This window comes from Mustela lutreola, chromosome 8 (assembly GCF_030435805.1).
Source record: "Mustela lutreola isolate mMusLut2 chromosome 8, mMusLut2.pri, whole genome shotgun sequence".
Lineage (NCBI taxonomy): Eukaryota > Metazoa > Chordata > Mammalia > Carnivora > Mustelidae > Mustela > Mustela lutreola.
In genome coordinates, this window is record NC_081297.1 from 82,593,011 (window position 1) to 82,608,556 (window position 15,546).

General features: G+C 37.1%; 1 protein-coding gene across 1 annotated transcript in view; it reads right to left on the minus strand.

Moving 5' to 3' along the window:
• Positions 1-15,546, minus strand: part of ITPR2 (inositol 1,4,5-trisphosphate receptor type 2) — a 502,139-nt gene that overhangs the window by 86,041 nt on the left and 400,552 nt on the right. The window contains exons 48-49 of the mRNA XM_059185826.1: positions 13,338-13,463; positions 1,908-2,083 (exon numbers count right to left, since the gene is read on the minus strand). Coding sequence (XP_059041809.1) covers positions 1,908-2,083; positions 13,338-13,463 — 302 coding nt within the window. The remainder of the gene's footprint in view (positions 1-1,907; positions 2,084-13,337; positions 13,464-15,546) is intronic.

The following is a 15,546-nucleotide window of genomic DNA, read 5'->3' on the forward strand; positions in this document are numbered from 1 at the left end:
CAGAGAGTCCGATGCGGAACTCGATCCCAGGACTCTGAGATCATGACCTGAGCGGAAGGCAGCGGCTTAACCCACTGAGCCACCCAGGCGCCCCTCTTGGTATTTTCAATGTCTATCAGATAACAGAGGCCGGATAAATGCTTCTTATTTCTGGGCCAACACTATTTAGCTATTATTTCTTTTTTAAAATTTTTTTTTAATTTAACTTAATTATTTTTCAGTGTCTAACTATTATTTCAACTTATCAAACTTGGGATTTCTCTCTCAAACTAATATCTTATTGAGGACCAGCTGCTGATTTATGAATATTATTTGCTTCCTCAAATAATCTGGCTCAATATTCAATGTATTTTTTAATAATAAGCTGGACTTACCTAACTCAAGTTTTTTAATAGGGTTAGAAAAATTTAGATAAATACCTGAAGATTCCTCAATTAACTTGGTTTCCAAAACACTGAAAGTTCAAGTTTGGTTCATATAAAGAATTTATGAATGTTTAAATGCTAGGGATTAAGTGGGAGGAAAATGGAGTTGAGAGTGAGGGAGTGAGGAAGGCAGGATTTTACGTACAGACGTGACAGCTTCTGCCCTCAAGAAACTTAAGAATCCTACATTTGATACTTGACAGAATTCTTTAGTGATAGACCTCTTTGCATGTATAGTACACTTCCCTTTATTAACAGTGATTGAAGATAACTGGTAATTTGGTTGTGTGAATGGTCTAGTTAACTGGGAGTTGTCATTTATATTATGTCAAACTTTCAAAGAAGTATAATATAATAGTGGTCAGAAACACAGACTTGGTCATTCTAGCTCAGCTTTATAATTCTCAAAAGTTTGGCTGGCTATTTCATTTATTCATTTTCAATAAATATTTGCCACGTATTTTATGTACAAAGTATTATAAATGTATAAGAATACAAAGATAATTTTTCACTCATTCTTTCACTCACATATTAGCTAATTTATTAAAGAAAACCCTGTTGGATACCAAAGACATTCCAAGACACGAAATGATCAATCATTATCCTTGAGAACTGTATAATGTAGTAGGGAAAAAAAGGCCTATATGCAGATACCAGAATGAAGGACACTATGTTAGAAACCCCATACAAGGTACAGACAGTGCTTTAGGGATTCAGCAGATATATTAGCAGTATTTATTTGCTGTCAGAACATTTTTTCTTTCATTAACCTGATGATTTACCCTTCTTTTACTATCCCTTTATGAATATGCCATGTAGAATACTGTCTAGTCCCTTTAAAATTGTATCTCTTGGGTACATTATTGTTATTCGGAATAGTGCTCTGATTACTTATTCTTAACTTACCTAATTGAGGTTTTAAAATATGCTCCCTTGTTCTAATATTTTAAAAATTTAGTGAAAAAAATATTAATCTCATCTATGCCTTTCACAAGTTTAGGTGTTTTGTTCACATAAAGAGCCAAATTTCCTATTTTCTCATGTAGCAATCCTTTTTCTTTGGTCATTTTATAAAAGGTACTCACTTTTATAAAAGGTACTCAAAATTCTACTGACTATAATTTAATCTTTCTTGGGTGATTTAGAAGTCACTTTAGGATGTTCACAGTGGCTTGGAGTCATTTTTGTCAGTATCTTTGGGTACAGGATACAGAAGGCATTAAAAGTGGACTGGATTAAGTTGATTGCAGAACTGGGTCATGCCCCAAATGTCACCTTTTCAAATATATCAAAATTTTTACTTGTCATTTTTTCCTTCTCTCTCAAAATTACAAACATACAAATCAAACTCTCATTAATTTGAATTCACAATAAATAAGAATTTACTATGTATATGTGAATTAAGATATAGAGCTACATTTCTATAGTTAGTACACTTTTTCAAATAATTTACAAAAGGACAAAGCTAAATAAAATACTTACATTAGCTGCACCAAGAAGTATTAATGTAGGCCCAAGACCTATTGTATATATCGACCTGAGCATTATTGACACAAGAAATGGCCGAATACCCACAGGCTTGGAGAAGAAAAACAGCATAGATGTGCAGACAGCAACGGCTATCCAAAGAAGAACGGAGAACAACGGAGAAAGTGTACCTGTAAAATGTGGAAGAAGTTTATTTTTACTAAGAACAAAAGTAGAAAATGTTAAAATCTTTGCCACTCCACTTTATATAACATAGCAAGTCCAGCCATAAGACACTGAATTTCATAACAACCCACTCTACACACTGTATATTTAGAGGAAATGTCTCTGAACACATTACTCATTATTGCATTTCGAGAAAGTTTGTGATTATTTTCAGGATGTTTAAATACTCACTAAAATGGCTTCCATTAACTCTAAGAATTGTTCATCTTTCTCTCCTATGAGAGTTGTATGTTAAATACTTCTGCTAGATGTATCTCACTTGGGAACTTTAATTCAAAACTTATGGTTAATGAGTGTAAAATGCATAGTTAAATCATGTGAAACTAAGGGTTTTGTCACTGAACTCATACCTTGTCTTGTTCTATTGTTATAAAGTTTCTATCTTGCAGATTCTTCTAAAGAGTTCAGAATGTAAAATATCCCGTCTTTAATAAAATAGACACAAGCTTTACCTGTTAAAATATACATGTGTATAAATGTATGTGATATATATGTATGAGTGTGTGTACTGGAAAGCCAACTCAAGCTCTAAAAAAAATGTTGAGCTTTTAAATCATCAGAAAACAAAACAAAAGTCATCAGAAAACAAAAGCTCCAAATATTTAAAAAATAAACCCAATTGTATCAAAATTTCCTTAGAAATTGACCAAAATTGAAAATTTTATGTGATGTTATTCACCATACAGTACATCGTTAGTTTTTGATGCAGAGCTACATGATTCATTGTTTACATATAACACCCAGTGGTCCATGCAATCTGTGCCCCCCCCCCCCGTTAATACTCATCACCAGGCTCACCCATCCCCCCAGACTCTCCTCCTCTGAAACTCTCAGTTTGTTATCCAAAAGCACTTTAAAAATATATCTCCCTTTTAAAAATATATATATATATAATTTACTGATGTTTGCACTGACTATGTAGATTCAAAGAATTCCCTGTTGAAGGTCATGTGGTGCTGTATTTGCAGAAGAAGTAAAGTAAGGGGCTACATTCCTGGGCTGATTAGATCAGCTATAGGACCTCAAACACATGCCTATTGGCTAATGAAGTCTCAGGGGAAACAACAAAATGGAGATTTTCCACCAGCTATTTCTTTTGGCCAGTTTTTATTATTTATAAAATTCACTTCTGCATGCAAAACACCACATGTGCTTTGGTGTGTAGAGTCTCTGTATTATCAGTGAAGCCCTGAGATTATCTGAATTCCTTCACTGAATTCTGTGTAAGCCTTCAGTTCATAGTGAGTGCTAACAGATCAAAAGTAGGTAGGAAAAGCCTGTCAGACATTAAAAAACAAAACAAGTCAGGTAGCAAAGAGCATTAGCTTAGACAGGTTTATTTTTGCAATGTTTGTCCTCATCACGTTGTCCCAAGCAAAGAGTGATGAAGGATGGTTGGGAAGAGAGATCTGATCTAACCCCTTCACCAAATTAATTAATTAATTAATTAATTATCTATCTATCTATTCATTCATTCATTCATTCATTCATTTGCAAGAGAGATTCTGCCCATGAGCCTGTGGGGGTGGGGCAGAGGGAGAGGGACAAGCTGACTTTCCAGTCAGTCGGGAGCTGATGCAGGGGCTCGATTCCAGGACCTGAGCTGAAATAAGATGCTTAACCAACTGAGGCACCTAGGCGTCCCACCCCTTCACCAAATTTATGATCTGATAAGATGACTTTGGAGGTAGGAAAGGAAAAGGGGTACATTTCTCTGGACGTTATCTTAACTCCCATCCTCTGGCAATGCTAACAAAATGGGTGCCCAACTCATGTTTATTATAATTTGGTTTAAAAGCACTTTGTGTCTACCGAAACAGCCTGACCACCAACTACCCTGATTTCACAAATCTCAAAGAGCCATGGAGAGAATGAGATCTTCAACTTTCCCTCATGCTTTTTTGGATGACATCAGAATGGAAGCTTTGGATGAGTGAAGATCATCTCTGGGGCTATCCTGGTACGTGGCATGTAGCAACAAGTAACTATTTCTTGATTAAATGAATAAGCAAAAACAAAATCTGTGAGCTCATTTTGAGTAAGTAACTAAGTCTCCAGTTACAAATTTGCCAAGTTGTGGAGCTTTACTCTTAAGTTTACTAAAACTTCCAACATCTATGCACATTTAATGACTTTTAGCGAGTCATTGGACTCTTCAGTATAACTCATAAGCAGTGTCTTGGCGTGACGTCCTTATTTTAAAAGTCCTAGCACTGACAGTGAGAGTTACACTCTTCATTATTATTCATGCCTGATAACTAACCACATCATGACTATTTTTCCTCGGCAATATCTGTCTTGCCAAGATTTCCTCCTGATTAAACAAGAAATTATAACCATGCATTTAAAACTGGGCATTTGATCCCTTTGTAGACAGAACTCAAAGATCATCTAATGTTGCACCTTGTACACAGTTTAATACTAAATATGTATTTGTGAAATCAATAAACTTAAAAGTTATTTAAAGTGGCTATTGACAATATTGCCAATTATCAATAATTTGTAATCATGTTCTGTTAGAATGGTCACATTAGTTTTTAGCTGAAGACTTAATGCAAAAAAAATACTAAATTGAAAACTCTGACAAACTCTACAGAAGACTGTATGGATTGTTAAAGCCGGTTTTCACCCACTAAGGGTAGGAGAGGAGATTCTCCTTAACACTCTATATTTGTATCAATTTTCTATAATAAGCATTGTTACTTTAATAACGGAAAAATCTTCTAGAATTCACTCTGTATATTTTCAAGTCTTATAAAGTATGAAGTTTGTCCCTTATGGAAGAAAATTTAAACAGCCAATTTGGAGACCTCAGTTCAAGCCACGTATTGGAACTCTCCTGTCTGCCTCACATGACTTCTGTACAGCTCACTGTACAGAACATGCTGCTTCTTACCTCCAGTCCCTCTCCATTTCTCTGCCTCCCACATAAACTCACAAGTCTTCCCTCTTTCCCCATCTCAATCCAGATAAAGAGGATATCTATCCATAAATCCATGGGTGCTCTTTACTATTGAGCCTTATGCATTTCTTCATCCCTGAATTAGATCATGAGCTCCTTAAGACAGGACATCTTTATCAACTTCTGCATCTCTAGGGCCTACTACAGTGCCTGGCATATAGCCACACTTCATTTGTTATTCAGTCAAATGAATTAAAATCACCTTGAGGAACTTAACTTTCTTTAACACAAAGCATTTGGGGGGGGGGAGAAAAGAACTGCCCTCTAAATTTGAATGTAATTAAAAAAAAAAAAGTCATATGCTATCTGGAAGTAAGAAATTCACATGGCAGCAGTTTCTCCACTGTCTGCCTTTGCCAAACTGGAAAGGGACAGTTGGCATGGCCAACGTTCAACTTCTGAATGGACATCTGGGATGTTCTCTAGCACCAACAGCCGCTGCCTCAGCCCACACCAGCAACACCTCATTCCTCCACTTTGGGTACAAGTTTCCTTTTTAGAGAAGCATATGTTAAATAAATAAACCAATCAAACAAACCAAAACCTATAGCCACAAATAAGCCCTGCATTCCTGAATAAATCCACACTGAGCTCACCCCCTTAGGAAACCTGGCATCGGAGGCTTGTGATTCCTAGTGGAAGTGACCTCTCAGAATCAATCGATATGATTGGGAAAGGCCAAGGGAAAAAATGGCTTCCCCTCCAAAAATGTAAAGAGGAAATGAGGAGAGATGAAGCCAGAAATATTTAGAATGGCCTAAAAAGTGGTATTTGTAAACTTCTTTTCATTACTATCTCTAACTATGAGTTCTCTAAAGCCCAGTTACCATGTTGAATTGTGTGGGATAAAGGAGAGGTGACCTGGAACTGCCCTCAAGTGTCCATAGCCTCGGGCTGAGATGTCCTCCATTTCCCAAAGGTCAGCAGTGCCCTTCTGGGTGCACTAGGCCTTTCAGTTGCCCGAAGGGGCTTTCCTCGGCGCCTCCCTACCATTCAGGCTCTTTGGAGAAGGTGGATCGAAGCTAGTCCAGTTGTCTTTCCAGCCTAAGCAGAAGCCAGACGTTGCTGTCAGTTTCCCTCTATGCGACAGTGTAACTAGAAAAGGCAGTAAGGGGATTCTCACTGCACTGAATTGGGCAGGGAAGGGGAAATTCGATTGATGAAAAAGAGGGAACACTGGGAAATGTTTGAGAATCTGCCTCTGGTCCCGGAACATGCCTAAGATTGACTCCGATCAGGGTTTCAGTCTCCTGGTTAGCACCATAGCTCACCCTGCAAAGCCTCGTTTCCCATCACCCCAGACTGCAAACCAGGCTAGGGATGTCTATGGGAAAGCTGCATTTAATTAAAGGAAAAAAAAGTATTTCTTTGTTTCAATGTTTGAAGATGTTTGTTGTTCTTGTTCTCCCTTGTTCCTGAATCCTATTCTGATTCTCAACCACATTTATTAGCATTACCCTAAGGTGTTATGAATAAAAAACTTGCTGTATAGCTGAATGAATAAAAACAACTGCTTAGTGTTCCCCTCCACCAATGAATGAATGAATGAATGAATGAATGAATGAAACTGAGCTCTTCAAAGCCCGGCCATGAAAGGGGATTATCTAAGCAGGAGTCGGGGAGGTAGTGCACTATAAGCTGATCCCCTGAGAATCACCTTCCCCCTAAGTATCTCCTTTTGATTATTCAACATCACCACTCCGGTGGAAGGGAGATAATACTCTCTCAGTTAATATTACAACCCAACAGTGAACCAGATCTAAGTCATTCCCAGCTTATCTGTGATCAGGCTGGAAAACATACTTGGAGAAAGCTTACACAGCCCACTGCCTCTGCCAACCCCCAGTCCTCACAGAGGACACAGTGACTCTCAACCAGCCTGGAGCAGGTCTGGGGTAGGGGAAAGTGGCTCATTTGGACCAAAGGTCTTTTTTGTTTTTTGGCCCAGGATTTCCCAGGTGATTTCGTGATTAACATCTATTCCCAGAATCCACGGATTTTAAGGTTGGACAGAATCCTCATACTTCCTTATTTTTTCTTTTTTAACCTTTCATTTCAAAACACTTTCAGATTTACATAAGAGTGGCAGACAAAATGCAAAATTACTATATACCCCTCACCTGGATTTCACCTTACATAACCACATTACAATAATCTATATCAAGAAAGTAATATGATACACTCTTTTTATCTTCTCTTTTTAAAAATTGAAGTAAAATTAAATGCTGTGTTATATTAGTTTCAGGTGAACAATATAATAATTCAACAATATTGTACATTGCTCCGTGTCATCAAGATAAGTGTACTTACCTTAATCACCTTGATCTATTTCACTCACCACCACCCCCACCTCCCCTCCAGCAACCAACAGTTTGCTAATTTAAGAGTCTGTTTCTAGTGGGGAGCACCTGGGGGTCTCAGTTGACTAAATGTCCAACTCCTGATTTTGGCTCATGATTTCAGAGTGGGGATATCAAGCCCTTCCTTGAGCTCCCTGCTCAGCGCCTAGGCTGCTTGAGATTCTCTCTCTCTCTCTTTCCCTTTGTTCCCTGCCATTCTCCACTTGTGCTCTCTCTCTAAAATAAATAATAAATCTTTAAAAAAAAAAAGATTCTTTTTGTTTGTCTCTTTTTTCTTTGTGTGTTCACTTATTTTGTTTCTTAAGTTCCCCCATATGAGTGAAACCCTACTATATTTGTCTTTCTCTGACTTATTTCACTTATCCATTCATCTGTGGATGGTCAATTAGGTTGCTTCCATATCTTGGCTATTATAAAAAATGCTGCAATAAACACAGGGATGCATGTATCTCTTCAAATTCGTGCATTCATTTTCTCAGGATAAACACTCAGTAGTTGAATTACTATGTCTTCTTGTAATTAATTTTTTGAGGAACGTCCATACTATTTCTCACAGCAGCTGCACCAATTTGCATTCCCACCAACAGTGCACAAGGCTTCCTTTTTCTCCACATCCTCGCCAACATTTGCTATTTCTTGTTTTGATTTAGCCATTCTGACAGGTGTGAGGTGATCTCTTATTGCAGTTTTAATTTGCATTTCCCTGATGATGAGTGATGCTGAACATCTTTTCAAATGTCTGTTGGCCACCTGGATGTCTTCTTTGGAAAAATGTATATGCACATCTTCTGTCCATTTTTTAACTGCATTATTTGGTGTTATTTATATATTTTGATATATAAATCAATATATTTTGAGATCTTTCTATATTTTGGATATTTTGGATACTAATCCCTTATTGGATGTATCATTTGCAAATATCTTCTCCCATTCAGTATGTTGCCTTTTTATTTTGTTGATGGTTTCCTTTTGCTATGAAAAAGCTTTTTATTTTGGAGTAGCCTCAATAGCTTAATTTTGCTTTTGTTTTCCTTGCCTGAGGAGACATATCTGGAAAAATGTTTCTATGGCCCATGTCAAAGGAATTACTGCCCATGTTTTCTTCTAGGAGTGTTATGGTTTCACATCTCACATTTAGATCTTTAATCCATTTTGAATTTATTTTTGCATATGGTGTAAGAAAGTGGTCCAGTTTCATTCTTTTGCATGTGGCTGTCCAGTTTCCCCAGTACCATTTGTCAAAGAGATTGTCTTTTTTCTACTGCATATTCTTGCCTCCTTTGTCATAGATTAAGTGACCATGTAAGTGTGGGTTTATTTCTCGGCTCTCTATTCTGTTCCATTGATCTATGTGTCCTTTCTGTGTGTGCCACTACCATACTGTTTTGATTTTACAGCTTTGTAGTACAACTTGAAATCTGGGGACACCTTCAGCTTTGGGTTTTTTTTCTCAAAACTGTTTTGTCTCTTCAGGGTCTTTGTGGTCCCATACACATTTTAGGATTATTTGTTCTAGTTCTGTGAAACACAGTGTTGGTATTTCAATAAGGATTGCTTTAAATTTGTAAATTGCTTTGGGTAGTATGGTTATTTTATTTTTTTAAGATTTTATTTATTCATTTGACAGACAGAGAGCACAAGTAGGCAGAGAGGCAGGCAGAGAGAGAGAAGAGGAAGCAGGCTCCCTACTAAGCAGAAAGCCCGAAGCGGGGCTCGATCCCAGGACCCTGAGATTATGACCTGAGCCGAAGGCAGAGGCTCAACCCACTGAGCCACCCAGGTGCCCCAGTATGGTTATTTTAAACAATGTTGGTTTTTTCAGTCCATGAGCATGGAATTTTTTTCCATTTGTTTGTGTTATCTTCAATTTCTTTAATCAGTGTTTTATACCTTTCAGAAGGCATGTCTTTCACCACCTTGGTTAAGTTTGTTCCTATGTGTTTTATTATAATATATCACTTTTATCTAATCTATAGGCCTTATACAAAGTTAATCATTTGCCCAATTAATATCCTTATCTTGGGGGCGCCTGGGTTAAAACCTCTGCCTTCAGCTCAGGTCATGATCACAGGGTCCTTGGATCAAGCCCCTGCATCGGGCTCTCTGCTCAGCAGGGAGCCTGCTTCCTCCTCTCTCTCTGCCTACTTGTGATCTCTCTCTCTCTGTCAAATAAATAAACAAAAATTAAAAAAAAATTTTTTTTAAAAATTCTTATCTTGGACTAAGGTCACATAGTGTCATTAGTTGTAATGTCTCTTTAGTCTCTTTCAGTTTGAACCATTCCTCTATCTTTATCTTCATACACTTCACAATTATTGACCAATTACTTTGAAGAATGTCTTTCATTTTGTGTTTGTCTAAAGGTTCTTCGATTTATGTATTTTTGGCACAAACTACCGTGCCCTTGTCAGTGCATCATATTAAGAGATGCTCAGTGTTGCTGTGTCTCATTACTGGTGACATTAACATTGATCACTTTGAGTGATTTCTCCACATTACTGTTTTTCCTCCTGTAATTAGTAAGTACGTTGGTTGAAATACTTTGAAACTATGTCAATATCCTGTTTCTCGTTATTCTTTGTCCTCTAATAGTCACCTATTAATTTTAGCATCCACTGATGATTCTCACTACAGTGCTGCTGGCCAAATGGTGCTATTCTATTTCTATCACTCCTTCTACATTTATTAATTAAAATACTATTGAAGGAGGAGGTTTCTCTTCTCACAATCCATATGGACTCCTGCATTCTCATTTTGATCTACGGGTTATTTTGTATTATTGTCAACACTTTTTTTTCTCTCAAAATGTCTGCAGATGTGGACACTGGAAGGCCTTTCAAGTTGAATCTTGTTTTCTTTGACACGTCTTCATCATTTTTTAGTACTTTTTGGAAGGAATGTTAATGCTCAACTATTCCACCTCAAGTAATCCACCTTTAAATCAGCTCGAAGTGCTCCTGGCAAGTAGTCATCCAGACTCTGTTTGACAAAATCTGGCATTCGAGAACTTGCATATCCAGCACAGGATTTCCCTTCTCCAGACGGTTCTGATGTCCATGTATGCTTCTCAGTTTTAACTTTGTTTTCTCAGTCTTCCAGCTATTCATAGTATACAGCTGAAGGTTAGAGACTGAGCTAATCCTGACCAAAATTTTAACTGTATTCCTAGAGCTATCATTAAATAACTCACCCAGAACTGCAATTAGATTACCCAAATGTGACTTTGGTAGTCCATATTGCCAAAATGGCTGCTCATGCTTTCTCATCTCTCTCCGCGTCAGTGCTCTCCAACCAACGCAGATGCCAAAGGTTGAGCCTCCACCTTGATTACTACTGTTAACTTTTATCCAGTCCTTTTTGAAGAGTGAAGTCTGCATCGTCACCTGATGATAAGACGTCTTGTTTTCCAGTCTTGTTTGGTTAGTCTTCTTGCTCTCTTCTCTTGGAGCCTTACTGCAAATTCTACGACATGTGTGGTTTCAAGTGCTTGCTCAACGACCCGCTGCATCAGCAATACCTCAGAAGCTTGTTAAAAAAATACATATTTATGGACTCCACTCCTGAATTATTGGGCAAACCTTCTAAAGCCTCAGATCTTCATCCATAAAGATGAAGTGCTTACTTTACAGAATTGTCAGGAAAAGTAAGTGAAATTATGCATGGGAAGTGCTTAGCATTCTGTCTGACCCAATCTAGTGGTAAACAACATCAGCCGCTATTATTATTATCAATATTACTATTGTAACTGTTACTAGGCAAGTATAAAAAATGTATCCGGTGTTTTACCCTCTCCTGAATGAGTAAAAAGTAGATGTTTAGAGGGGTGGCATTGCCCATTACCATTATAGTTCACGTACAATAGGTGGCAGCAGAGGCTACGTACATTGGCTCTTGTGGTCAGGTAAGGGTTATCATGGATGGAACTCTTTAAAAAAAATGTTCTGGAACGCCTGGTGGCTTAGTTGGTTGGGCAGCTGCCTTCAGCTCGGGACGTGATCCCAGCGTCCTGGGATCGAGTCCCACATCGGGCTCCTTGCTCGGCAGGGAGCCTGCTTCTTCCTCTGCCTCTGCTGCCATTCTGTCTGCCTGTGCTCGCTCTCTCCCTCTCTCGCTGATAAATAAATAAAATCTTTAAAAAAAAAAAAAAATGTTCTGTATGAAGATTTGTTCTCTTCTTGTTATCTCTATGCTTTCAACTCAATTATCTATGTAGAAAAGATCTTGTTAGGAAACAAAAGAGTTAACCTTCTACTCTAAGATCTACCATTTTTTTTTAGCGTCTCTGGGATTCCATCTTTTTATCTGTCAAATGAGGATTTGATATTAGATGATCTTGAAAATTGCTTCCATATCTTGGACTTTATGCTTCTATTAACTGGGACTCCACAATTACTCTCCACATTCTGTGTGCAGATGATACCAATTTATCATTTCATGTTTGGACTTCTCTCCTTACAAGAGTTACATTCCTCTATGCCAAGAGTGCTATCATCACTAAATAAGACTAAACACAGTGAAAAGAAAGTTGTTTCCACTTCCTGCTGTATTTGCAACTTCCCACAATGGATGGTCAAATACTTGTTCTGTTTTCATTTGCCATTTCCCTCATTACACAGCTGCTCCACTGCCGAATAGTCTTCTTTCAGCACTGGCATGCCTTCGGAAAGATCCAATTATAGATAGATAGATAGTTAGATAGATAGATATTTCCACCCAAATTACAGCTAAAAGTTAGGACTTTGATATATAGCATCTGTAATGGAGCCTTGAAATAGCAGATTTCTCCTGAACTCTCACTTCCCTTCATGCTCACCTCCAGTCCATCTGAAATAGGCTTAAACACGTGTTGTTCTCGTCATACCATCACTTTACCATCACTTTCACTGGGCTTCCCTCTGTAGTATTAACATTAACCTTGTAATGACAATGACATCAACAGTAACTAAGCTTCACAGAATGCTTACCAGACACTATTCTAAGTGCCTTACCTGTATAGCATCTCATTAAATTCTTACAACAGTCCTACAGGTGAGATAAGAAAGCAATTTGTGGTTCGTGTTTGCTGATGTCTCTCATCTTTTCCTTCAAGCCCTTCTTTCCACACACATTTCGAAGCTACTTTCCCAATTGTATCCCAAGGCTGTAATGTATTTTCCCATGTACTTTGCCAGATTTAAACAAAACTCAATTCCCATGGTTCCACCGTTAGTATATTTCACTTCTATCTCTTGTTTCACCTAAGACGGGATAATTTCTCTTGTCTTTGCTTTTGTAAAACTTCATTTATTATTAGTTTAGTAATATTAATTTCAGTCAATTATCTATGTAGAGACATCCTAGATTGGAAACAAGAGTTACCCTTCTAATCTGAGATCTGAAATATTCCCTATGATCCTATTTTCCTATGCTCTACATTAAAAAAATGTTTCTCAGCGTCCACATGCACTCATTCTAGAAACTTTAAACAAGACAGAAAGTAAGAAAGAGGGTGAAACATAAACTCCACTACTTCAGGTAATCACAATAAATATTTTTGCACTCATTTCCCCCATATAATCAAGGTACCATATTTAAAATGCTTTCAGTCATATTAATTAGGTAGAAAGAATTCTTTTTCATTGCCTTGCTTGCCAGTATAGCATAGTTCTAATAGCTCTTCTGCATATGAGCTTTTTGAATACTAACATTTCTACTGACAATAGTTTTCTGCCTGATCTTCTTAGCATCTTTCTCTACCTTCAGTGAATACAGAAAAAATTAACAAGAATTCCATTATTATTATTTTGAAGCTCTATAAATAGCTGAGGAAAGTATCATCAAGAGTATTGTTTTTAGAACTTTAACCTATTTAGCATTTAAAGAAAAACAAGCACTTGCCTTCATCTCCGTCATCCCCAAATGGATAGAAGAGAGCAACAGCTAAATTGATGAACACAGCCAAGTTGAAGGAAATGCTCCCCCAGAGGGATATGTGCCTCGAGAACCAGAACAGTGCAGGGTTATCTAGTAAGCAAAGAGTATGGTGGGACAAAATAGAATAATTAATTTTGGTTTCAACACATGAATCCTACTGAAATAACATATTACCAAATGTGTTTTGGCAAGGTAGTATGAAAGTGTTATTTAAACAAACATTCCAAATGACTTATATAAGAAAGTTTATAATCAACACCACAAGGGAATTTTCTATTTGATTACTTTTATATTGCTCATCCAACCTATACCTAAGCCGTGGTAAAAGGGTGAGTAATTTTGTAATTGCTAAACATGGTCAGAAAAAGTGATTCTGTAATAACTCTCTAATACAACCCTGGAGCAGATTAGGAGAAAGACGTCCATGGCTTCCTGGGTCCCATCTTCATGGAATAGTATGTATCACTTTATAACTGAGTAATATTGATAAATTAGTCCCACCCCCATGCTTTACAGTCAAATAAAAAACCCAAGCCAGATACATGTCTGGTGAAAATACCTATGACCCGGTCATAGTTACCTGAAATTCTGAAACTTAACAGCATGGCCTAGATCTGCTTACTGGGAACTAGTGATTTATGGTATGTAAGTTTTAAATCATAATGCTTCCTAAGCACTTGGGTTTAGAACAGCAGAAAAAAATGTGTAAGACACAACAGAAGTACTAATAAGTAGGAGAGTCTTTACCAAATTATTTTCAGAAAAGAGACTCCATATCTATATTCAGAAGTGAATTAATAAACTCATCAGCTGAACAAAGTTGACCCTAACCCAATATCTGCTGTTTCTACCTCTTCTAACTGAACAGATAGGCAGTGGATACAAATTTGGCTACATGACTTTTCAGGTTTCATCCATTCTTACTTCTTAATATCTAAACATCAAATCTAAAATATTGGAGTTGCTTGAGGGAGAAAGGCACTACAACTTTCAAGTAGAAAGTATAAACTTTTAAAATTAGGTTCGCTGAATTCCAATCTGGGATCTTCTGCTTAATTCTAAACTGTACTTCTTTTCAGTACGTTTTTCCCCTCTCTTAGAATGAAGCATTACAATACTGGAATAGCCTGTGATCTGCCATGGCATTTAGTTGACTAATGTATGTTACATTGTAAACATCTGCATCTCCATCATTTTTGAATCAGGAGTCTTCTTTTTAAAATGCAGAATATTGAGGTGTCTGGTTCGTTAAGGCAGTTAAGTGGCTGCCTTCAGCTTGGGTCATGATCCTGGGGTTGTGGGATCAAGCACCGCATCAGGCCCACTGCTCAGCAGGGAGCACACCGCTCCCTCTGCCTGCTGCTCTGTCTACTTGTGCTCTCTCTCTAGCTCTCTGTCAAATAAATAAAATCTTTAAAAAAAAAAAAAGGCAGAAAATAAGGCAGGAAAAATAAATTTAAAAAGAATATTAAGACAAAACTAGAAGATGTTGATGCATATATTTAATGATTTAGTTTCTAATGATTTAGTTTCTATTGTAACCTCCTTGTAAGTTGCTTCCAAATTCTCAATGTAAGATGTACACTGGAAATTATTTTAAGATTTGTTTTCTAGTAAATGATAAGATATTTATCCAAAAAAGAACAAACCACACAAACACTAGTTTCTTATTCAATTTCCTTTTTTCAAGGATAAAATCTGAGCTTTTCAAATGTCCCAAATAAAACTATTGAGCCTTTATATAAGTATTCTGGACACTCAGAATTTTCTCTCAACTCCAAAAGGTTCTTCATGACCAAATGCCAAGGGAGAGTAATTTCTTTATTTTTTCAAATATTCTGATAAGATAGTCTAACAATACATGCCATAATATTTTTTTTTAATTTTTATTTTTTTAAAATTTTTTATTTTTTATAAACATATATTTTTATCCCCAGGGGTACAGGTCTGTGAATCACCAGGTTTACACACTTCACAGCACTCACCAAAGCACATAATCTTATATCCAAAGACAGCACATCTCAAGCTCCATTCAAATTCATAAACCATGATCATTAAAGTTCCTAGGAAACTAGAAGCACTGTTGAATAGAGGTATTGAGAACATAGGCCTGCTTGCCTAAAAAACTTCCCCTAAGGATAAAAAAGACCTAATCAAGAGTGTCTCCCTATTA